General features: G+C 46.9%; 2 protein-coding genes across 6 annotated transcripts in view; one reads left to right on the forward strand and one right to left on the reverse strand.

Annotated features, from left to right (window-relative positions):
* SUPT7L (SPT7 like, STAGA complex subunit gamma) lies at positions 1–23,674 on the reverse strand. 4 transcript variants are annotated; one of them, XM_066618656.1, is made up of 5 exons: positions 23,604–23,674; positions 14,626–15,289; positions 9,003–9,327; positions 5,461–5,698; positions 1–2,595 (listed from the first exon to the last, which is right to left on the reverse strand). In XM_066618656.1, exons 2-5 carry the CDS (start codon positions 15,036–15,038, stop codon positions 2,330–2,332), a joined length of 1,242 nt encoding a protein of 413 aa, XP_066474753.1. In that variant the 5' UTR covers positions 15,039–15,289; positions 23,604–23,674; the 3' UTR covers positions 1–2,329. The 4 variants fall into 4 exon arrangements, with proteins under 4 accessions (XP_066474753.1, XP_066474752.1, XP_066474750.1 ...); XM_066618655.1 differs by lacking the exon at positions 23,604–23,674 and adding an exon at positions 22,930–23,054; XM_066618653.1 differs by lacking the exon at positions 23,604–23,674 and adding an exon at positions 22,724–22,909.
* SLC4A1AP (solute carrier family 4 member 1 adaptor protein) overlaps positions 22,994–24,173 on the forward strand; it is a 23,542-nt gene continuing 22,362 nt past the window's right edge. For both annotated transcript variants that reach the window (XM_066618651.1, XM_066618652.1), the window contains exon 1: positions 22,994–23,666. In XM_066618651.1, coding sequence (XP_066474748.1) covers positions 23,133–23,666 — 534 coding nt within the window. In that variant the 5' untranslated portion in view covers positions 22,994–23,132. The remainder of the gene's footprint in view (positions 23,667–24,173) is intronic.

The raw sequence follows: 24,173 nt of genomic DNA on the forward strand, positions 1-24,173 counted from the left end.
TTTCAGCCACATCTCCTCACTGCCCCTCACCCCACATTTCTCCAGTATGTGCTGTCTCACCTCTTTACCAACACTTCCTGGCATATCAATTGACAACAACTTGATCACCTGTTTCAAGACACTGTTCCTCCTTTCCAGAAACCACATACTGTATACTTCCCTTTCCAACCTTCTTGTGAATTTCTTTCATTGCCGTGTAATGATTTAAGGCTGCAATCCTAATCACACTTTCCTGAGAGTAAGTCCCATTGAACAAATCAGAACTTACTTCTGAGTAGACTTGGTTAGGATTGCGCTCTTAGTTATATTAATTAATTGTAACATACTAATGTAATTAAAAACTAGTAGTGTGCCTTGACAACTTTAGTGCCTTGTCAGTGTGCCGTGAGCTGAAAAAGGTTGAAAATGACTAACTTAAGTGGTTTTCACAGAAACAAAAATTACAGTGACTCTTTAATACCAGAGACATTTTAACAAAAGCAGCTGGACTTGCTGCCATGCCCTACATTTCAATTTCCAAACATTTTAAAGCACTGGAAAATTTATATCAACCTTACAGCACAAAATTATGTCTGTCTACTCAGAAGTAAGCCCCACTATTTCAGTAGGACTTACTCTCAGGAAAATGTGTATAGGATTGCAGCCTTAATGTTATGTTAAACCAAAGTTATTTTTATTATTACAGGTGGAGCCTGTTTATCCATGGATTTTACATCTGTGGATCTAGCTCAACATGGCTTCCCCGGACCCATGTTTGGCCAGACTTGGGCCCCACTTCAAAAGACTCTCCAGCACTGCAAGAACACTCCAAAAGAGACTGCAGCTGTGTTCTGGTCCCCTCCAGAGGGCTTTCTGAAGCCCACAGAGGCAGCACACACCTGCCCACTGCCTCTGCAGGCTTCAGAATGGCTTGTAGAGCCGAAGGAAAGCAACTTTTAGTTTCCTGAGGGAAACCAGAAGTGCTGTTTTTATGCCTTTTAAGGCATACTGAGGCTCAGGGATGCCCTTTGGAGGGGACCAGCGGGTCCCCTTCAGAGCACTTAAGGAGCCAATAGTGGATTCGATTATCCACGAATTTTGGCATCTGCCTTTTATTCTGTGAATGCATAATGCAAATTCAGAATTCAGCATCCTGAGGAATTCAGTTCTCTTTTTTTAAAAAGTCCTTAGAGTTGCACACGTTTGTGTGTGAACAAAATCTAAGTTTTCCTATTCAAAATTTCAGAAGCAGTGGGAGGCAGGGGCTGAATATGATTTCCAGTGCTGAGGCTGGGACTTCAGTTCCCGGCAATGTCCCTCCCAATGACTAGAACAAAGCAAAATTAAAATGCAAAGTTGGTAAATTTCTTTTAAAAAATTTATATCTTGCCTTTCTTCGGTAAGACAGCTCTAGCCATAATACAAAAACCATAAATTTAGTCAAGTTGCATAATATCGGTCACAGCATTCAGTTTCTCTTGGCTGCACTGTCTTAATGCAGATATTTTTTTCCCAAGGGAAGAGTATGCATAGACCTGCATATATGCAACTTTTATTTATTCAGGATGCTGAAAATGAACTATGCTTAGGAAACAATGACAATAAAAATTAGTGACCATTATACAGATAAACACTGTCTTATGAGCTTTTTCTTCCAAAAGCTGAATTCAGGTTAGTACAAACACAGATGTCTATACACCCCACTTCAATGTTTTTGGTAGATCGTGGTTTCCAACTCAGAGTAATACCAGTTTCATGTTCATTCCAATTTTTCCATTTTTAAAAAATACAGATCTTACTGATTCAAGTTAAAGATTCTATCAACTGTTCACTGCAGATGTACAGAACTAATAAAATCACTGTGATTTTTCTGCTTAGAGCACAGAGGAAAGCAAGCACAAAAATAGAAGTCATCTTGCTTCAAGTTGTCAGGGGAGTGAAACATCTACCTCACTAAAAACTCAGCTGGGTCACAGATTTCCAAGTGGAATCCCAATGGAATGAACCATATATTATTTTCCTGCCAGAACTAGCTTTAAGCAAGAGCCTCTACTCACTCAGGGTCGTGATCCAATCTTCTTCCTTTGCCAAATCAACCATCGCATTAATTGCGTAGGCGGACAAAGAGCACTTCCATTTTAAACTATCTGATAATGTAGCAAATAGTGTGTGTGTTATATTTAAGGCAGACTACAGACAGGTAGAGCAACAAACACTAAAAACAAAATACTAAATGCAAAATCCAAATTACGAATTCCTCAGCTCAGAGGTTGACCTCTCAAATGGAGCCCTTGGTGGTTTGGGGTTTTTTGTGTAACGAGTCCACGGTGTCACCATCCACAGTCCCAATTCACATCTTCTTCATCTTCTTTTTGCTGCATTGGTTAAAGACAGGTGAAGATCCCATCAGGCTATCAGCAGAATGAGAGCCATAGCTGCTTTCAGAGCCATTTGGGCTCTGCGGCATGCCAGCTTCACTCATCCCTGACATGGGCTCCTCAAACACATCACTGCTCAGGACCCCGTGGTGCCCATGCACAGCACCCTCCTCACTCTCCTGTGGTTCCATTTTCACAGGGGCCAAAGTCCAGAGTGGGGATGTGTTCACCTCACCACCTAGAGAGAGAATGAGAGAGTGCACTTACTGAACGTCTTATTTACAAAGACACGAGACAGAAATAAATATGAAAAAATGGCAGTGCAACTGACTAGTTCGAGTAATTACATACAAGGTACAAAAAAAGGCATAGAAAAACTGTTTATATTTCAAGTATCTCCCAACTTTGTACAGATGTTTGAATTAATTCTTAAAAGAGGGTCTACAAGCAAGCTAAAGTGATGAATGAACCACACGTATTAAACCAACATACTCAACAAAGGTTAGGCTACCAATGCTAGACAGTGAAACAAAAGGAAAACTAGAAAGACAACTCTTTAAAAGCAATTCTATGGTCATGACAATGCCTCCCTCTCTCTGTGCAGCTTTAATGCACTGTACAAAAAGTACGCACAGGATGCACAAGTGGGGCACTCTTTGGCAACCTGGCTGCCAGGACACAAAGGCCCTTGTGAAGAGGACAAAGACTTTCAAAGTAGTGAACAGAATGCCTGCATTCATAATGAATAAACACTATCAGAGAGGCACAATGCACTGAGTATACAGACAGCAGGTTAACGTCTCATAGCCCAATCCTACCCAGCGTCAGTGCAGTGGGACTGCATGGCCCACACTGTACTGTACTTGAGCATGCTGGAGGCCTCCTCAGGCTAAGGGAACATTTGTTCCCTTACCCCTGTCAAGTCCCAGCCTGCTCAATGGGATTACTCAGATATGTCCTAGTGAAATCACTGACACAAGTCCAAGAAGCCCTTTGTAGGGCTTTCAGACCCAGGAACGGGGTTAGGATATAGTGGATGCTTCCTCCACTGACCCCGCTCCCTTCCACCCCCGTTCCACCTTCTCCCCACCCGTTACACCCCTGAGATGTTTGACACTATACTCACCAGTGCCAGCAGCCACAGGCCCAGATTCAGTGCCAGCAGGATGGCACAAGCCTTCTCGCAGGTGCTTCTTACTTCCGAGTCATTGCAAATATGTTTTCAACACATTTGCAACTGCTAGCAATGGCGCAGCAAGCACTGCGCCAGTGCTAGCAACCCTTAGGATTGGGCTGCGAATCTCAAGCAGTAAAACACTAATACTGAGTTTTTCAGATTAATCACTTGCATCCCCAAAGCAGTGTTTCTCAAACTGTGGGTCGGGACCCAGTAGGTGGGTTACAAGTCATTTTCAGGTGGGTCTCCATTCATTTCATTTCAATGTGCATTTTTAATGTATTTTTTAAATAGATCGGCAACTGGTTGGGAGGGTCCTTCTTTATTTTAAATACATTTAAAACTTATTGTAAACTTTTAAATTATTTAGGCCTAAATCCTAACCAACTGTCTAGAACTGGCATAGCTGTGCCAATGGGACATGAGCTGAATCTTGCAATTGGGTGGTACTCAACGAGGCCTCCTCAAAGGAAGAGAATGTTTGTTCCCTTACACCTCAGAGCTGCTTTGCCCTTATGTTGATGCTGGAAAGTGGGTTAGGATTGTGCCCTTAATTAGATATGATTTTGTTGTATAGTAGGCATTGAAAATTTTCCTGCTTGATGATGTCATTTCTGGTCATGACGTCACTTCTGGTGGATCCTGACAGATTGTCATTCTAAAAAGTGGGTCCTGGTGCTAAAAAGTTTGAGAACCACTGCGATATAAGAATAGATTGCTGTGTCCTGTTCCACAGAATAACAGCATTTCACATATCAGAGGCACTTTATAAAAACAATGAGCTCTGGCCGAACATCAAAGGGGTTTGCATTTCCAAAGCTCAGACATTTTCCTCTTCAAAAAGTAATAGAGATTGAGATCAACGCTTCCTCCTCTATACATGTAGCTAAGATGAAGGATAATAGGAGAACAGACCTTGAAGACTTGGGTGCTGCAGCGATGGCTATTGTTTTGCTTTGTTTTTAAACTGAGCTTTTAAGTGAAACACTTCTGGCTACAGGGAACAACAGAGTTCAGCAGATGCTTACAAAACCCACAAATCACCCCCAAAACAGAACAATCCCTTTTGTGGAGGCAAGTATTTTTCAAAGAACTTCCTTGCAGAAAAAAAAAAGAAAAGAAAAAATGAGAGAGAGCAAAAGTGGTAGACATGAAAGCTCTGGTAGTGGAGATATTTCATGGATGGATGAAAATTCTCATGCCAACAAGGATCTCCACCCACACTCACTATTATGTTTCCATATGGAAGAAGAGCTTGGGGAAGCAAGAAGCATTCCATCACAATGGTTTATTCAGCCCTTGGGCTTTCTGATTAAGCAGCCATGTCTACAGGTTGCTATGAAGGAACCCAAGTCCCAGTGAGGATATTCAGATACTGAAATATCTGAGCACAGAGCTCAGAGCACACAATGGCCTTTTTCATGTAACTAACTCGCTTTGAGATGATAGTTACTACTAGGCTGAACTGAAAGGTGTTCAGCTTTCAGTTCATAGACCATCCATTCCCCCCCCCCATTTGACCCTTTAGCCAAGTCTCTAATAGGAAGTAGAAATCCCAACTTTTCAACTACTTCAGGGGGTGGGTTTTCATAAGCTGAAGGCCTGCTGGCTCCCTCAAAGAACATCATAAGACTTAAGGCCATATATTATTTTCAAGCTTAACTATGGCTAGAAACATAAGATGCCTTGAAATGAAAGCCAGAATTGATAGGAGTGTAAAGGCCAGTGCACGCAATATGACAGCAGTACTTCTTCCGGCTGTTTCAGTTACAGGAGTTTTATCTCTAACCCTACCATCCACTATGATCAGTGCTGTCACACAACTGCTGCCTTTAATGCAGAACAAGAGAGCCACGCCTTTCAACATTCCCCATTGCAAAATAAACACTGCTCTTCCTGTGCCTGCCTGGTGAGAGTACTCAGTACCTGAAGCCTGCGGAGATGCTTCTGCTTCCAGGTTAGCTGAGAAACGTTCGCTCTGAGCTCCAAGCACTCCCACAGGCAACGACTGGTCCCCAGATGCGAGATCCCCCTCCAGCTCCTCACTCATGGGAAACGTGATGTCACTGACTGGCTCCTCCTTGATTTTCACAGGTTTGGTGTCTTCTGCCGCCTTCTCAGGATGGACAAGCTTTTCATACTCTTCAGAGAGTTGCTTGCTGACCTGTCCGTAACCATGTGGCAGAGGGGGAAAAAAGGAAGACAGCAATCAGTAATCTCATGCAGATTAATGGGGGAAACCGTATGGCAATGGCAGACAGTGCAAGAACAGGCATTCCCAAAGAGCTAAGCAGGAACCACAGCATGTGCTTTTAAATACAATGAAAGGTGTGCAAAATAAAAACAAAACATGGTCTTACAAAAATTGTGATGTATGCCCTCCCCCCCTCCCCACTTTTATGCCTAGTTTCCTTATTTTTAGACACTTCTAATTCCCCAGAAGCTCCTATCAACAGCTGAAAAAACTGCTGGGGTATCCATCTGAAAGCAGCTTCCTGTCCTTTGTGAAGCACCGTTACCAGCAAGCCATGTGCATTCAGAAGCATTCTTCCTGAACTGGAGTAGCTAGTCTGCCTAGAGACTGGCAGGCCCTGCCATTTGAGAAGCAGATCTGTCTGTCTAGGTCAGCCATTTTCAACCAGTGAGCCGTGGCACAGTTCATGGGTGTCATTTATTAGTACAACCACTGGGAGAAGTGACAACCTATCAGTCTTGTCAATTGTCAAAAAACTTATGGTGTGCCTTGACAATTTTAGCACTTCTCAAAGTGCTGTAAAATGAAAATGTGGCAAATTGCTGGTCTAGGTTAAGGTGTGCGATACATTGGCCAGGTAGGTTTCACTCCTCCAATCAGGTGACTAGATGACACAATCAAACCTAGATTACTTAAGTCTGAGCACAAGAAAACTCTGTGTGTATTCTGCTCAGTCCACACGTTTATTATCCAGCAAGTGCAGGGACCGGGATTTCTTGGAGCAAGGTAAGTAACTAGTGATAGGAACTGTAGTCATGTACCTGGGAATTCATTTATTTGCTTTGTTTACCCTTCCGGAAAGTCAGGTTGCAAACTTCATCAGTTTAGCGACATATTGGCAGGGGGAGGGGTACTTGTAAGCTTTGCTGTTGAGTAGTATCCCAGTTCCATCTGCTGGGCATTCTAATTTGGTCTAATTGTTTAATTTGGTCAAACTTTTTCCTTTGTTTCCACTCAGCTGAGGTTCGGCAATTCCTATCAGGAATTGTACCTTTCACATTCTGCCCCCCCCTTTGTTTAATTCTTTTTTACTTTCAACAAACTGCTTACATTTTGACTCTTTGCTCCCCTAGTCCATATTCACTGGTAATTCAATGGGCTGTCACATCTGACAGCCCTGCAGATACTACTGTGCTTTTGAATTTTAGTAAGAACCCTTGTGGTTTAGTGTTCTCTTGGAAGAGGGCTTTCCCAGACACCCTCCACCATGGTTCTTTGTAGTCTGGGGTGGTGGAAACAAATAAAAACTACCAGTTACTATTGCCATTCAGCTGTTGGTGCAGTAAAGGGAAAGCAGAGAGCAAAAAGGGATGCACACTCACTAAACACTAGGCACCACTCCCCCTCAGTTAGCCTGCCTTCTCCTTTGTGCCTTCCCTTACAGAAATGGGAGGAGGCATGGTCTGAAGGTTAAGCAGTGCCCTGAAGCTAAGGAGCTTGATTTGTGCCTGGAGGGAAGACTGGAAGTCATTGACAAGCTGTCATGAACCTCAGTGAGGCACTGCTGGCATGCAGCGGTGAAAGGGCTTTGCTTATGTTTTTATGTTCGCCTGTTCAGTCCAAACAAGAACCCCTAATACCATGAATTTCTGCTAGAACAGGGGTGTCCAAACTTTTTGGCAGGTGGGCCACATCATCCCTCCAACACTGTGTCGGGGGCCGGGTAAAAAAAAAAAAAGAATTAATTTACATTTTAAACTTGAATAAATTTACAAAAATGAATATATTAGAGATGGAACTTATATGAATGAATGAAGGTCTTGCAATAGCTCAAGGCCTATAAAAGGCCTTGCACAAAGCAAAGCCGGCCTTTCCTTCGCTGTTGCTGCTGCATCATAGACGTGAAACAGCAAGCAGTGGAGGGAGCCCTCGTCCCACAGCTCATGAGAGAAGTCGAACACTCGCCCTCATGCTGAGAGCAGTTGCGTTGGGCCAGTGTGCGCTCCAGCAAATCTATGGCCAGATGCTCACTGGAGACTGGGGGCTCCCCGTGGGCCAGATTGGGAGTCCCTGAGGGACGCAAGTGGCCCCCGGGCCAGGGTTTGTGCACCCCTGTGCTAGAAGGTGAATTGCAATCTGTAGTAAAGTCTCATGTGTTCCCAATGGCAATCACTTCCCACAAATGTGCGAAGTGTCTGTCCAGGTCCATCAGGCTTACCTGGCTCCATGGGGGAAGGCATGGGGGCTGCAGTGGTGAGCCCATGGAGGAGCCACAGAGGGGTTCCCAGGCCCACCAGGTGAGCCACTGCGAGGCAGTACATGGCTCACCACAGGAGACCCCCCCCCCCGGGCAGATGCAAGCAAACCACAGTGGAGCAGCACACAGCACACTGGCACATGCCCCAGCCAGGCATAGGCCACAAATCCACCCTGTCAGGGATTGGGCAGGACCAGGGGCACGCTTGCTGGGAGTGCTGTTGGTGGCTGCCGCAGCAGTCCACAAATTGTTCCTCTTGCCCCAGCAGTCTGCATGGGAGGGAGGTGACCACTGCAAGTGCAGGCCCCCCTCAGTTGGGGAGGGCAGAGCAGACAATGTGTCTGCCAGAGATGCTTCCAGCGGCCACGTTGAAGGTCCAGGGCTTGCCTCTCCCGCCTTTGCGGCTGACCCGCAAAGATGGTTGCTATCCAGGCATAGCATCACCAGAACCCTGGCCTCAGATGGTCAGCCCAAGCCCAGGAACGGCACAGGTGCAGCAGGCACTAAGAACAAACTCAAGCAAGGTGAGGGTGGATAAGAGAGGGCTGAGTCCCTAGACAGGCCTCACCGACCAACCAAGGAGGAAGGGGCAGGACTGGGAGAGGCTGACTTCCCACACATAAGGTTTAGTCCGGCTGAGGAGGAAAGTTGCTACCAGCTGCTGGCTGGTACAGAAGCCAGCTAGCCTGTGAGACAGAACAAGCCACTACTGGGTAGAAGGGCCAGGGTGGCATAACACCCTTCCACCATTACCTATCTGATGCCTGTGGACTGGATCTATCATGCTGGGGCCGACCTCAGTGGAGCCCCACCATTACCCCTCATGGACCCCTTGGAACTCAGTGACACTAGGGCACCAGAGACCACCCCTGGAGCATTACAGTATCCATCCCCAAGTTCACCTGAACAAGCAAGTTTTAAATACATGACAGGTAGTGAAGGCATGCCAAGATTCCATTTTCCCACAAATACTATGGGAATTAGTTTGCTTAGACCGGCCCGTCCTTCTCTTCTCACCTGTAACATGTAGCTATGGTAATCTTTAATCCGGTGCTGCCAGAACTTCTGCAGAGAGAGCACGCTGCCAATGCCCACTTCGTGGAACACTTGCTCCATGACATCTGGGAAAGGGGTCTGCCCCAGCCGAGCTTCACGGTCCACAGCAAAACGCAGGAGCTTGGTGAACTTCAAGCAGTACTCATGAGCAATATCTGTCAGAGTCTCCAGGACGCTCTCGTTGGCACACTCAAAGCCAGCATGAGCCAAAATGGTGGCAATGGACTGGTAGAGAAGCTGGCGACAAGATGTCCAACTCAGCTCGGTGACTGGCTCTCCTTTGCCTCTGAAAGCAGAGAGATAGCATACAAAGCCCATGGTGAAAATGGAGGATAGTACTGATTGCTGGAGTGATTAGCAGCAACCAGTTCAAGCATGCCTAATGTCAGTGAAGACACTGAAAACTGTTAGTGAAAACTGTTAGTTAGTGAAAACTGGCAGGAGACAAAGGAAACTCTTTTTTTCCCCTCACAGCATATCTACACTGTGTATAATGTGCAATCCTACTTTAAGGTTAGCTTTTCCCAAGTAAAAAGATATAGTAAAGATAATACTGGTGCGTATTATTTCCCAGAGTTCAAAGTAAAAGGTTTGCTTTGAGGTACTATAAATAGCTACTTTGGTTTTAATTGATTTGAGTGTGGTTGCATTGGGGAAGAGTGAGGTAAAAATATTGTGTTCTTTAAGGCAGTCATGAACTATATGAACCAAGCGTTTGACTTCTTTGTGCTTCTTATTCTGAAGTAAATCTGTTTTAGATATTTGAAAACAAATATCCTAAACCTTTATAAAGCTCCTATAGATTTGCATATGTTGCCAGCACAGTGTGATTTATGGATTTTTTTGACATGTTGCATCCTAGATGTCTACAGGCTGGCAACCAAATCTCAGTAAATTCTGTTAATCAGACTACAAGTTGGGTGCAGCCCTTTATCTATCCAAGTTGAATATCTGTACTACAAAAACTAATTACCTGAAACTTGGGCGATGTTCAAAACTTTCAAAAAACCAGGTTTGAAACAAAAAAACTCAGCTCATATAGTTCATCAGTCAAGCAATTTGGGCAAGCTATTTTAATTCATATATTCATTAGAATGACAAAAAGAGTAATGGGAGCATCCATTCTGTTGAAAATTAAATGCAAAAAAAAAAAAAATGAAGGGTGTGTGTGTGCCTTGCAATGAAATTCTAAATTAGTGTTCTGAGCTATTATCATTGATGCTTTTGATGAAGTGGACTGTAGCTCATGAAAGCTTATGCTGAAGTGACTGCGTTAGCTTTTAAAGTGCCAAAGGTGATTGTTGCTGCTATAGATCAGCATGGCCATCCCTCTTGATACTATAACTGTGGTTTTGTTTAGAAGTGCCTGCAGATCATGATACTTTTGGTTTTATGAAATATTTAATCAAATAATGCACCGTCAATTGTCAGCTCTAGATTCCCATTCAAATATCTATGTTTTGATTAACAAAACTGCAAATTTCAGGAAGATACAAAAAAGACGTTTCAGAAACCTGATGTTTGGCTAGTAGGGACCATGACTGAAGGGCAGAATGCTGGCATCTGCCTAATTCCTTCTGAGTCTGCCAATGTATAGACTATTCCTCTGAACAGAGCACAGTGACAAATCTGTCAAGCTAGATAAATCAAACGTGGCCTTCAGGGTTAATGAGGTCTCAAGAGTCATAAACTGGGTCATTTTCTATTTTGATCACTGAAAATGACAGGCCGCTATCTGTCAAATGCCCTCTGCTGAAGGGATGAGAAATGCGTTTTGACACCAGGCAAGGTCTTCCCTGTTATAAGTGGGGAGATCTTGTGGCCCATTTCCTGTTTAATCAGCATAAGGTGGTGGAATCTGGGCCAATTTCATATACACAGAAACAGCTGAGGTTCACTCAAGTCCAATAATGATCTGAAACCACAGACCTTTCCAAAGGCAAGCGGTAGGCTGGCAGCAGGTTTTGGGAAGTGACAACGGTCTGCTCAAAATTGCTTCAATTTTATGAAACATTACGCTGCTGAAACGCATTTACCAACAAATGAAGTGCAAAATGCCATCTTTAGACAGAACTTTCCTTCCAAATAAAATAAAGAACGTAGATAGTGAGTTAAAAAGTGAGTTAGTTACAGACCACTGCAATGGCCGTGACATGATTCACAGGAAAGCTCTCCCTTGCCTTTTCTGAGTTTGGCTCTGTTATACGAACACCCCTCCTAATAACCCTGAATACATTCCTGTGTTTTCCTTCCTTGGTTGTCTGTGGAAAACACCAGCAGCACTTGTTCGTTGGGCCTTAATCGTTAGTGCCAATGTCAAAGTGACAGATCTTAGCAACGTTGCTAACCATAATTTGCACAAGCCTTGCAAATAGCCTTGCCATCTAATTAGCTTGTCCAGGCAGGGAACCTTGACACTGCCTGCCAAGCCAAAGACAAGGCAGTTAAGGGACTGAGAGGGGACCAGTAGAAGGAGCTGCAGCCCCCTCATCTCCTGCTTGAGTGATAGCTGCAAAAGTCCATGAATGGCACCCTGGTTGCAAGGCGGCAACCCTAATTGCAACAGGAGCAAAGGGGACCTCAATATGCAAGCTACAGGTTGTGCCTCGTTGTCCACTGATTTGGCATTCACTGATTTGACTCACCACTGATACCAGGGCCCATCTTTAAATGCCTTGTAACAAGGGGGAAGGGGGGGGAAGTACCAAAATTCCATTTCCTACCTTTGTGCTGTTAAACCACACTGGTTGCAAGCTTCTCAGGGTTAAAGATGGATTTAAAGACCCATTTGCGGGTTTCTTGCTCCTCCATTGTCACCCCAGAATGCATCAGTGTAGGTGCTATACCGCATTGAGCCATAATTTCTTTCCATTAGATTCAATTATTCACCCCACCTAGTGGCTAAATGTGGTATAATATCTATACCAATGCATTCTGGGGTGACAAAGGAGAAGTAAGAAACCTGGAAGTGGGTCTTTAAAGCTATTTCCCATTGATTTGGTATCTACTAATATTTTTGTATCCACTGAGGGTTCTAAAACGGAACGCCAGTGGATAACAAGGCATGACCTGTATAATCTTTCTCACATATAACATGAACCAGAGCTATAAGAAAGACAGGACTTTCTGATAAGGGTTTGAAATAATGCAGAAGATGTATCCCTTTCAGAGGCATTCAAGAGAACAAGTCAACTTTGTATGGTCCTTTGTCACCAGCTCTCTCTTGCATCTGCCTCTGTTAGGTACAGAATATTTAAGGCCAAATAAGTAAGATGATCTATTTCTGGACAACTGCACATTAAGAGGAGTTACACAAAATGCAGAAACAGCACTGAGGGCTTATCCAGATGATCAGAAAATATGGATTATACCCACACTGCTTTAATCCCAATGAGGTATAATTCAGAGGGTAGCTTTACTGTAAGGAATATACAATTCTTTGTAAATGAAAAAATTCAGGGACTGGTAAGGATACCCGTAACCAGCAGGAGAGCATTTTATCTGCAAGAATTGTTTTTAAAAAGTAACTGAAATGTTGGATGACACAGCAGGAGGGAGTAGTTTGTTGCTTTTAAAGCTTTAATTAATTTAATTAGGGCATAATCCCAACTGTGCCCTGTGCCAAGGGATTTGTGCTGGCCTGGGAGGGTCTCAAACGTGCCGTAAAGTACATTTGTGCCTCTGCGGGCACAAGCTGGGTTTGCGCAGGGTCACGCACCAGCCAGTGGAGGCTGCATCCAGCCTCCGGAGTGATGGAGGAAGGTAAATTGCGCCAGCTTACCAGGCCAGCATAGGGGCGGGGGGGCATGGAGAGGGTAGGGAGAAGGAGGGGTCTAGGGGGAGGGTGGAGGGGGAGGGCAGACGGCAGGCATTCCTGGGGGTGGGCAGGCAGGGAGCAGGAGTTGGGGCCAGGACCCCACAGTTATGTCAGATCCTAGCCCCATTCCCAGGCAGCACGGAACAGCTCCTGGTTATTCAATTCTGCTCGGATCTGCGCCACCTCATCAGGTGGTGCAAATCTGAGTATACCCATTGGGGCTGCTACAGCATGACACAGGGTAAGGGCAAAAGCTTCCCCTTGCCCCCGGGCCGAGCCACAGCCATCCTCATACTTGTGCTGGATGCAGTGCAGGTCTGCTGGCCTGCCTGCTCCAGCGCAAGTTAGGATTGGGTCCTTAATTCAATTTTAAACTTGCAGCTAATGACCTCAGAGTTGAACTCCAGCGTCTTATGCAGTGTCACAGAGAATCCTGAAGGGCCTTTCTGCTGCTCATGGATGACACTTGCACAAGCATAATGCAAAAAACCTAAAGTAAAAAATCACAGCACCCTGTGAATCTATGCCCTTCATTCTACTGTGTAGGCATCTAAGATTGCTCCTGGTGCCTAAACATAACAGACAAATCTGACTTCCAACCTGGGATGTTCAACCAAAATGAAATTCAATCACAGTATTTCTGAACAAATAAAAGATCTCAACCCAAATCAGCGATTTTCAATCTTCTCCATCGCACGGCACTCAGACAAGGTGCTAAAATTGTCAAGGCACACCATGCTGCTTGTGGGAGCTCACATTCCTCAATGGGCCTAATAATAAAGGACCCTCCCTAAACTCTCATGGCATACCTGAGGACCATTCAAGGCACACCAATGTGCCACAGCAAAGTGGTTGAAAATTGCTGATCTAAATCTCCCTCAAAGTTTGAGAACTATTGCAAACAGTTCAAGGTAGTACATTCATTCTCATGTGGCAGATTTCTCCCCACGAGTAACTCTGCAGAGCTGCTGTTTTCAAACTCTCCAGGAGTTTGAAACCCGCAGTAAGTCTTTGCAGGGGCTGGGAGGGGGAGGCAGCAGGTGCAGGGGGAAGGCAGTGACGCGATCCCCCAGGATCACATCGCTCAGCGTGCTGCAGGGACTGGGATGCACTCAATCCCTGCAGCAGCCATCCCTGTGTGCGGGGAGCCCTGCGCAAGCGCCTGCAGGGCACCGCAGGTCAGGGAAAGGGAGAGTGGAACGATCTGCTCTGCCTCCGCAAAAGCGGAAGCAGAGCGCGATCGCCCCACTCTCCCTTTCCCTTTCCCTGACCTGCGCAAGCGCCTGTAGGCACCCCACACACAGGGACGGCTGCTGCAGGGACTGGAGGGTACACCCCAGTCCCTGCAGCCCCGTCAGAAGGGAGAGCGGAGCAATCGTGCTCCGATTCCGGTTTTGCAGAGCGGGGCGCGATCACTCCACTTTCACTTTTCCTGACCTGGGGAGCCCTGCTGAAGGGTATGTAAGGCTCCCCGCACCCCCAGGAGGCTGCAGGAGGCTTGGGCAAGCGCACCCAAGCCCCTGCAGCCCCCCTGAGCAGTGCGATCCACAGGATCGCCTTCCCCCTGTATCTTGGCTGCCCCAGCCCCTTAAGGGGGCAGAGGCCAGGACCCACAGGCTGGGGCGTTGCGACACCCCAGTTTGAATACCACTGCTGTAGAGCTTACCTTTAAACAAACATGCTCAGGATTGGGCCACACACCTCACACTTAGTGTGACTCAAGTCTAGCATAGCAGACCATTAACTCAAATCAGCCCCATCACACACCTATAAAAGTCACTCTCTGGGTCACTATGCCGCAACTGAAATGGCATCTTGGGTGTCTTGCTATCCAAGGGAAGCAAATCGTCAGGAGGAGACGGGGAAGGGGGGCAGGTTGGCAAAGGTTCACCCTCCTCCATCTTGATGCCCTCTGCTTGCTGTTGGTTCTGAGCCTGAGCCATGGCGATCAGGCTGCGCAGCCGTCTGTTGTGCTGGATGAGCTGGATCGTGTGGATAGTGAGGCTGCAGGGCTCAGAGGGGATGTCCAGCATGGTGGTAGGCCTGGGCTTGTTGGCAGAAGGCTGGTGCAGTGGAGGATCCTGAACCTCTACAGTACGAAACTCCCGCTGGAGCAGGTCAAAGGAGCTGCGGTTGGCCTGACTAGACGAGACTGGGATCTCACCCCAGTAGCGCAGCATCTTTAAAAATGTTCTGTGCTAAAGCAGTTCAGATTGCAAGGTCACAAAGAGACACTCCCCACAAGAGTAAGGACTCTACAGCTTCCTTGCCACTGGAAGAGAAGAACTTCTAGATCTAGTTTCAAACACAGAAGAGAAATCCAAAAACTGTGTCCTTAAAAGTTCTCGTTCGGAACTGAAGACCCCAAGTGACGAAATCTTCATAAGAGCAGCCTGGCAACCTTTTCTTTATCAATGACATAACATTGACTCTGGAGAAACAAAGGGGGGAAAAACAAAACAGTTATTCTCTTTGCCTTGCAAAGGACTTGTGTCTTCTAATTAGTGTTAGAGGCTAATACAAATACAACTAACAAGCATGTTATAACAATACATATAGTGCTTTTGAGTGTGCAAACCATGACACATGCAGTATGCTGATGTAATCCTTACAACACCTGTAAATGTTATTATCCCCCTATTGCAGCTGGCCAGCTGATGCTGAGGGGAAGTGGTTTGCCTGAGGCCACTAGCAAGCTCACAGCAGAGGACTTCTACAATAGTCCCATGAAGAATTGCTCAGGACTCAAAACTCATCGTATTCAGTGGGGTTTCCCTTTCGAGGAATGCATTTGAGACTGCAGCCTGAAACTAATCTAGCAGGTTTTTTGGTATAAAGTACAGAACAGGCAGCATTTAGGTGGACTTAAGCAAAATAGCGTAATTTGATTATAGCGCATTGATTTATATTGAGTCTGTGTTAGTGTTTGTCAATTTCACTTTTATTTAAGGCTTTTCTATGCTCCATGATCACAAACGCCTTGGTACCTCTGCCATAAATCAATAAACCATTGGATGCAGTTTATTCATAATTGTGATATTTCTATTGGTTCAGCTTTACCCATTAAATGTACGAGGAAAAAGGAACCCAATTGTCACATATTTGCATGCCATGTGAATGCACAGCTGTCTCTGCATTCAGAAAACATGATTCTCATCTTTGGGGGACCATAGTTATGCTACTTATACAGCCCAGCAACCATTCTGGCTTCACAAAGCATATACACACAGTATCCAAATAGTCTAAGAAAGGAGACCATGGCTGCAATCCTATACACTCTTTGCTGGGAGTAAGTTCCAATGAATACAAAGGGACCTACTTTTGCATAGACTTTGTGGGATGGGGGAACAGGTATGCATAGTTCACAGAAGCTGCATACATGCTAGCTTCTACTGAATGTGAAGGAGTTCTAAGAAACACATATAGATTCTAAATAAAATGAAAATCAGCCTGTCATAAGAACATAAGAAGAGTTCTGCTGGATAAGGCCAAGGGCCCACCTAGTCAAGCATTCTGTATCTCAGTGACCCACTAGATGCCTCAGGGAGCACACAAGAAAACAAGATACAGTGGTGCCTCCTTTCCTTAAGTGAGTCCTTTCGTTATGCGAGTTTTTCGTTTTGCGAAGCACGTTTTCCCATAGGAATGCATTGAAATTTAATTAATGCGTTCCTATGGGCAAGAAAAGTCAGAACAAAGTCAAATTTGGTTTACAAAGTGTTTATTAAGTGCTCTTTAAAGGCATACATACTGTACTGAGGATTTCAAAAAGGGGGGATGCTGAGTGGGGAGCTTGAAGGCTGTAATCCTGTGCACACTTTCCTGGGAGTAAGCACAATGGGACTTACTTCTCAGTAAGTCCCATGGGACTTACTGATGGGACTTACTTACCTCAGACTTACTTCTGAGGAGACACGCACAGGATTGTGCTCTAAGCTGGGGAGGACAGAGCAGCTGCACTCAATTGCTTGCTTTTGCCGTGGTCATGGGGGGAAACGTGAAGGAAATGGGGCAGTGAGAGGGTGAATGAGCGATGGGGGGGTGCTGAGTGGGGAGTTTGAAGGCTGTAATCCTGTGCAAACTTTCCTGGGAGCAAGCACAATGGGACTTACTTACATAAAGATCCTCCCCTTACTAGGGTGGAGGGGATCATAAATTGACATGAAGATCCTCCCCTTACTAGGGTGGAGGGATCATAAACTGACATGAAGATCCTCCCCTTACTAGGGTGGAGGGATCATAAACTGACATGAAGATCCTCCCCTTACTAGGGTGGAGGGGATCATAAACTGACATGAAGATCCGCCCCTTACTAGGGTGAATGGGATCATAAACTGACATGAAGATCCCCCGCTCCCTAGGGTGAATGTGAGCATAAACTGACATGAATATCCGCCCCTTACTAGGGTGAATGGGATCATAAACTGACATGAAGATCCCCCGCTCCCTAGGGTGAATGGGATCATAAACTGACATGAAGATCCCCCGCTCCCTAGGGTGAATGGGATCATAAACTGACATGAAGATCCCCCGCTCCCTAGGGTGAATGGGATCATAAACTGACATGAAGATCCCCCGCTCCCTAGGGTGAATGTGAGCATAAACTGACATGAAGATCCGCCCCTTACTAGGGTGAACGGGATCATAAACTGGCATGAAGATCCCCCCCTTAAGTCAAACAAAAACAAAAAAATTCGTCTTGCGAAGCACGGGTCATAAAAATTCGTTGTGCGAAAATCTGTCCGATCCCCTTTTAAAGACATCTAGAGCTTCAGGTGTCATCACAACCTCCCATGGCCAGGAGTTTCAGAGATTAAGTATTTGCTGCGTAAAGAAATATTTTCTTTGTTCTAACTCTCCCACCACTCAATTTTACTTGATGTCCACTGGTTCTGGTATTGTGCAAGAGGGAAAAGAACTTCCCTCTATCCATCCCATGCATAATTTTATGTCTCAGTCATGTCTCATCTCAGGCATCTTCTCTCTAGACTGAAGAACTCCAAATGTAGCCTTTCCTTGATGTCAATGAACAAATGCTGAATGGTTAACACAGTTGGTTTTTCTTGTTCATCTCTCCCTGCCTGGCAGCCCAATCATATGTACTCAGCCCACTCAGAGGTAAGTCCCACTTTGTTCAGTAGGATATTCTTACAAGTTAGCAAGCAAAGGATTGCACTTCTAGACAAATCAGGATACAAAAGATTAATAACTTTGAGAGGATACAAATGATTAATAACATGTGAATGAAAAACCTAGAAAAATTACACTGGAAATCAAAATAATTTACCAGCCTAGGTGGTATGGAAGGCAATTGAGGGCCCAAGCCTATCCAGTTTTCCAGGGCCAGTGCAGCCGTGCCAATGGGGCGTGCACTGCATCCTGTGGTGGGAAGGCAGTCACAGAGGCCTCCTCAAGATATGGGAACATTTGTTCCCTTACCTCGAGGCTGCATTGCAGCTGCACTGGTGCTGGATAGATAGGATTAAGCCCTCAGTTATATAACTTGAGGATTATTCTTCAAAAATATCCAGAAATGTATCTGTAAGCAAAACTGTAGATGCAACTATGAGCCTAACCTTCCCATTCACTCTATTCTGTCAAGATTTCTATTTTTGTCCATGTAGGCAACAATGTCCTTCCTACTTCTCTCTGGGTGTAGTCCTAACACTCTACCAGGTCCTCACCTCTGTGATGAAACAAATTAACAAAGAAAACATCAGAAGTACAACTTCAGCTGCGATATACAAGTATCAACTGAGGGCCCAATCCTGAACGCCTGCTTACTGCTGGCACACACTGTCGCAAACATGCCATAAGGCACGTTTGCGGGCCCTAGCACAGGGCAAGCACTGGTGGTAGCCCAATGCTGACCAGCGCTGGGTTACCACTGGGCAGCCACCAAAGCTCCGCTGCTCTGAGATCGTGCGGACCACCAAGCAGCGGTGAGGTAAGTGGGGGGATGGGAGGAGGTGGGGAGGAGGTGTTCTGGGGAGGGTGGAGGCTGATGGAGAGTGGTAATTGGGCGGGGAGGAGGCATTCTGAGGCCCATTGCGGGGCTACTCACTTTACCCAGGGAAAGGAGACAAAATTCCCCTTTTCCCAAGAAGCCGCCGTCAGCTGACCAGAGTATGCAGGATGCGGCAGCAACCTTTTTTGGCACCGCTGCAGCCCCATGCCACAGGCAGCTCAGGATTGGGCTGTCAGCCATTTATTTCTTAGTAAAATCTTGAAACAGTGGCTTTACGATTTCAGCCTGTGCGAAATAATTCAATGAAAGAAAAAGCAGTTTTATTTTGCCACCAGGGACACAAGTTCTGAAGTGGCCTCTCTGGTGGGGCAAATCTTCATTTTTCTCCTCACACAACAGAACTGTTTCCCAAATGCTCCCAATAGGAAACTGAGGCAGTAAGGACATTTCAGAAGTATTTCAGTGCCTTAGAAAAAAATGTCTGAATCTACTCATAATGTTTTGTGTACTCTGGGGGGAAAAATCAAATCATAGGAAGGAGTCTTTGGACTCAGAAGCGAAAGATTTGTGTCCCAATGCTGCCTCCTCTTAACTCATTAGGGGTGCAATCAGATGCACACTTACTATTTATTTTGAATAGTTGTTAGCCACCCTTCAACATAAAGCTCCCAAGATGAAACACAAAAATAAAACAATATAGTAAAATCACACAATCAATAAGCAACATAAAATCACAGAAACAGCAGCCATTGTCACTCCCAGGTGATAAAATCCTGCAGAACTATAAAATGCCAATTACAAACCAGTTACTATCAATACTGGAAAGCCTGGCAAGATAAGAACATCTTTGCTGCTGGTAGCAAAATGACAGCCATGTTGGCACCACGCTAGGGCAGCATGATCCACAATGCTGCTTGATGCTGACTTGGGTCCACTACTTCTGTGCTACCAAAAAAAAAAAAAACCTTTTCCAGGAATAACATGAATGAAGGAGCTCCTCTGTTCACACTACCCCGGAAATAAAACTGGAAGCCTGGCACTTCCAGGTTTGACAGCAGCACACAAGCAACACAGTAAGGAAGGATCTGCTTCTTGCTCAAGCAAGCAGAAGCAGATCATTGTGGATGGCCTTGGCAGCGGCATTGGTGGTGGCAGAGGCAGACTTGGGGTGAAAAGCAACCCAAATCTGCCAGCCCCCTAGGCCACTCGCAATCTGCTGCTGATGCAACCTACATCAGTTGGCCATATGGATGGGCCACCCTGGCACCAGGTGAGCTGCTCTGGGGAGGACTTTTCAAATTCAGGTCTGCACAAGGGAAAATGCTATCTCTCCAGTCACCAGTGCCTCATTGGCTCAAGAGTGGGGCTTAGAGGAGAGCTGAGGATTTGCCCCAAGGATCGGTGCTGGGACCGGTGCTCTTCAACTTCTTCATAAATGACCTGGAGACAGGGTTGAGCAGTGAGGTGGCTAAGTTTGCAGATGACACCAAACTTTTCCAAGTGGTGAAGACCAGAAGTGATTGTGAGGAGCTCCAGAAGGATCTCTCCAGACAGGCAGAATGGGCAGCAAAATGGCAGATGTGTTTCAATGTCAGTAAGTGGAAAGTCATGCACATTGGGGCAAAAAATCAAAACTTTACATATAGGCTGATGGGTTCTGAGCTGTCTGTGACAGATCAGGAGAGAGATCTTGGGGGGGGGTGGTCAGGTCGATGAAAGTGTCGAACCAATGTGAGACAGCAGTGAAGAAGGCTAATTCAATGCTTGGGATCATAAGAAAAGGTAATGAGAACAAAATGGCTAATATTATAATGCCGTTGTACAAATCGATGGTAAGGCCACATCTGGAGTATTGTGTCCAGTTCTGGTCGCCACATCTCAAAGAAGACATAGTGGAAATGGAAAAGGTGCAAAAGAGAGCGACTAAGATGATTACTGGGCTGGGGCACCTTCCTTATGAGGAAAGGCTACTGCGTTTGGGCCTCTTCAGCCTAGAAAAGAGATGCCTGAGGGGGGACACGATTGAGACATACAAAATTATGCAGGGAATAGACAGAGTGGATAGAGAGATGCTCTTTACACTCTCACATAACACCAGAACCAGGGGACATTCACTAAAATTGAGTGTTGGGAGAGTTAGGACAGACAAAAGAAAATATTTCTTTACTCAGCGTGTGGTTGGTCTATGGAACTCCTTGCCACAGGATGTGGTGACGGCGTCTGGCCTGGACGCCTTTAAAAGGGGATTGGACAAGTTTCTGGAGGAAAAATCCATTAAGGGTTACAAGCCATGATGTGTATGTGCAACCTCCTGATTTTAGAAATGGGCTATGTCAGATGCAGGGGAGGGCACCAGGATGCAGGTCTCTTGTGCTCCCTGGGGCATATGGTGGACCACTGTGAGATACAGGAAGTTGGACTAGATGGGCCTATGGCCTGATCCAGTGGGGCTGTTCTTATGTTCTGAGGAGAGCCTGACTGTAGGGCTTGTATGTGAGAAGTAAGTGCTTCTAAGTAAACATACTTAGGAATACAGAAAGCTGCCTTACACAGAGACAGATCATTGGTCCATTTGGGCCAATATTTGTCTACACAGACCAGCAGTTGCTCTCCAGGATTTCAGACAGGGACTTTACCAGTTGCTGCAGAAAGAACCCAGAAGCAACAGCTTGCAAAGTACTGTATATGCCTTACTGCTTAGCCAAGGACACAGCTCTTCCCTCTCAAAACTAAGGATCACATTCATGTAACTTTTGGGGGTCAGCATACAGTTATTAGCAGGCTCCCTGTAATTAAGATGGTACAATGACTTGCCTCACAGCACTGCTATTAAGGCAGGGGTCTCCAACCTTTTCAGTACAAGGGCTACATCGTTTATTTTACACCTTTTCGCAGGTCAAAAAAAATGAGTTTTATGAATGAATTTGAAATGAATGAGTGAGTTTTACTTGGATCTTTTTTTTGTAATCAGCATGATATGATTCAGAACAAAAGAGAAAAGTGACAACTAAAAAGAAATAAAGCCAACCTTAAAAATGCTATCTAAATGAGTAAAAATATCAAACGTTAGCAAATACTCTGACAAGAAAACCATGTTGCCATAGGCCAGATAAAATCTTGTGGTGGGCCAGATGTGACCCCCTGGCCATAGTTTGGAAATCTCTGTATTAAGGCAGTCACCCGGATCATGTCCCCGCTCAGTAGGTGTCGCCCCTAAGTGGTTCTCCCCTGCTGCATAAGAGCCAAATCCTGTGCATGCCTGCTCAGAAGTAAGTCACAGTATGTCAATGGGGCATACTCCCAGGTAAGTGTGGATAGAACTGCAGCCTCAGGGCCCAATCCTATATTATTATTATTATTATTAACAGTATTTATATACCACTTTCGGTTTACAGAGAAAAATCAAATAACTAATAGTTCCCTGTCCCAAAAGGGCTCACAATCTAAAAGATACAAAAACACCAGCAGACAGCCACTAGAAAAGACACTGCTGGGGTGAGGTGGGCCAGTTACTCTTCCCCTGCTAAAAAAAAAAAAAGGAGCACCCACTTAGGTGCCTCTTACCCAATTAGTAGGGGTTGCGATCCTATGCATGTCTACTCAGAAGTCTCATAATAGTCAATGGGGTGTACGCTCAGGTACGTGTGGCTAGGATTGCAGCCTCAGAGGCCAATCCTATGCATGTCTACTCAGAGGTAAGTCCCATTCTAGTCAATGGGGCTTACTCCCAGGTAAGTGTGGCTAGGACTGAAGCCCTTGATCCAAACTCCAGCTGAAGCACACTCTGAAAGGGACTCTGCTCCAGTTCTACGCATGGGTGCCTGGGGAGGAAGCCCCACTGGCCACAGCTGTCCACGTGCACAGGCTTGCGCCACAGGGTCTCTCCTGCAGACTTACTTGGGAGTAAGCCCCGCACTGATCTCAGCGGGGCTCCTCAGAGGAGCTGCACGAGAGGGGGACGCGCCCGGCTGGAGCCACTCTGGAGTGAGCGATGCGGGGAGGCGATGGCGCTCTGGCCCCTCCCCGGCCCACTGAAGGATGCAGTTGTGGAGCTCCCTGGCCCTGCCGCTGCACCAGGAGCCCCTCTGGCCCCGCCCCCTCACCTGATTGGAGGCTCTCTCTGGAACGTTCGGATCCGGCGCGCATCCCCGGTGCTGATGGGGTTTGACTTCGCACAGCTACCGTACTCGGGACGCGTTTCCCGTTCCCGCTTGGGCCTTAGCGGCCAGTAACGCGCTTTCCCCCGGAACCAAAGTGCAGGGAAGCGGCTTCCGAGGGGACCCGTTCGAGCAGCTCGCGCAGCAAGATGGCGGCGCCTGCCGAGGAGCGCGAGACGACGGAGAGCTTCAAGAGGCCGGCGCTGCCGCCGCCCGCCCCGAGGGGGAAGGAGGTCGAGGGGGCGGCGGAGCCCGCGGCCCCCAAGCCCCCGCGAGGCCCCTGCGGGCCGCCGCCGCCGTCCCAGCTGTGCTACCAGGAGCCCCCGTGGGGCGGCTGCCCGGCGGAGGAAGGCCCCTGCGGCTACAGCCTGGAGGCGGTGAAGGGCGGCGCGGTGCTGGGCGGGCTCGGCCTGGTGGGGCGCAGCTGGTGGCTGGTGGGGCGCGCGCCGAGCTGCGACCTCTCCCTGGCGCACCCGTCGGTGTCGCGACACCACGCCGTCCTCCAGCGCCGCCCGCCACCCGGCGCAGGGGACGGCCCCGAGCCCGGCCTCTACCTTTACGACCTGGGCAGCGCCCACGGCTCCTTCCTCAACAAGGCGCGGGTCCCGCCGCGCACCTACTGCCGCGTCCGCGTCGGCCACGTCCTGCGCTTCGGGGGCAGCAGCCGCCTCTTCGTGCTGCAGGTGAGCCCGGGCGGCTGTTGCTCCTCTCGAGCCTTCAGGGCCTGTCACGGGTTTGGCGTCCGTGCTCTTCCTGTTGCACGCCTCAGCAAGTCCACGCAGGCTTCTTCCCCCGGTGGCGTAGCTGGAGGGGGCGGAGCACTCAGGTGGGCAAGCGGCCCCTCTCTTCGGCTCTGTTTTGCTCCCCCACCAGGAATGGCTCTGAAGGGAGGGGGCTGCTTGCCTGCCACCGCCCCCCCCCTTGCGTGGCCTGTGAATGGAGCAGTTACGTTGACTGGGACGGTGTCCGGGGCATCCACTTCTCCATTGTCACCCCAGAAGGTATCATTTTAGCCCAGGGTTGTTAAGCATAAAGCTGGATGCATAAAGCCCTTGGGCTCTTGGCTGCTGTGCTGAGCTGCCTCTGCTGAAAGGATGGCCCACCTGAGACTTGGGCTCTCCTATCTTGAAATATGACCAAGATTTGCATACAGGTCCAGCCTTGTTATACACGGATTTGACTCAACACTC

Source organism: Tiliqua scincoides, chromosome 1 (genome assembly GCF_035046505.1).
Source record: "Tiliqua scincoides isolate rTilSci1 chromosome 1, rTilSci1.hap2, whole genome shotgun sequence".
In the NCBI taxonomy this organism is placed as follows: Eukaryota; Metazoa; Chordata; class Lepidosauria; order Squamata; family Scincidae; genus Tiliqua; species Tiliqua scincoides.

Excerpts from the sequence above, each read along its gene's own strand:
- SUPT7L (XM_066618656.1), bottom strand. The coding sequence starts at position 15,038 with ATGCTGCGCTACTGGGGTGAGATCCCAGTCTCGTCTAGTCAGGCCAAC. Across the intron at positions 9,328-14,625 it reads CCAGAGAGTGACTTTTATAG|AGGCAAAGGAGAGCCAGTCA; the intron begins GTGTGTGATGGG and ends CTCTGCTTTCAG. Across the intron at positions 2,596-5,460 it reads AGCATCTCCGCAGGCTTCAG|GTGGTGAGGTGAACACATCC; the intron begins GTACTGAGTACT and ends TTCTCTCTCTAG.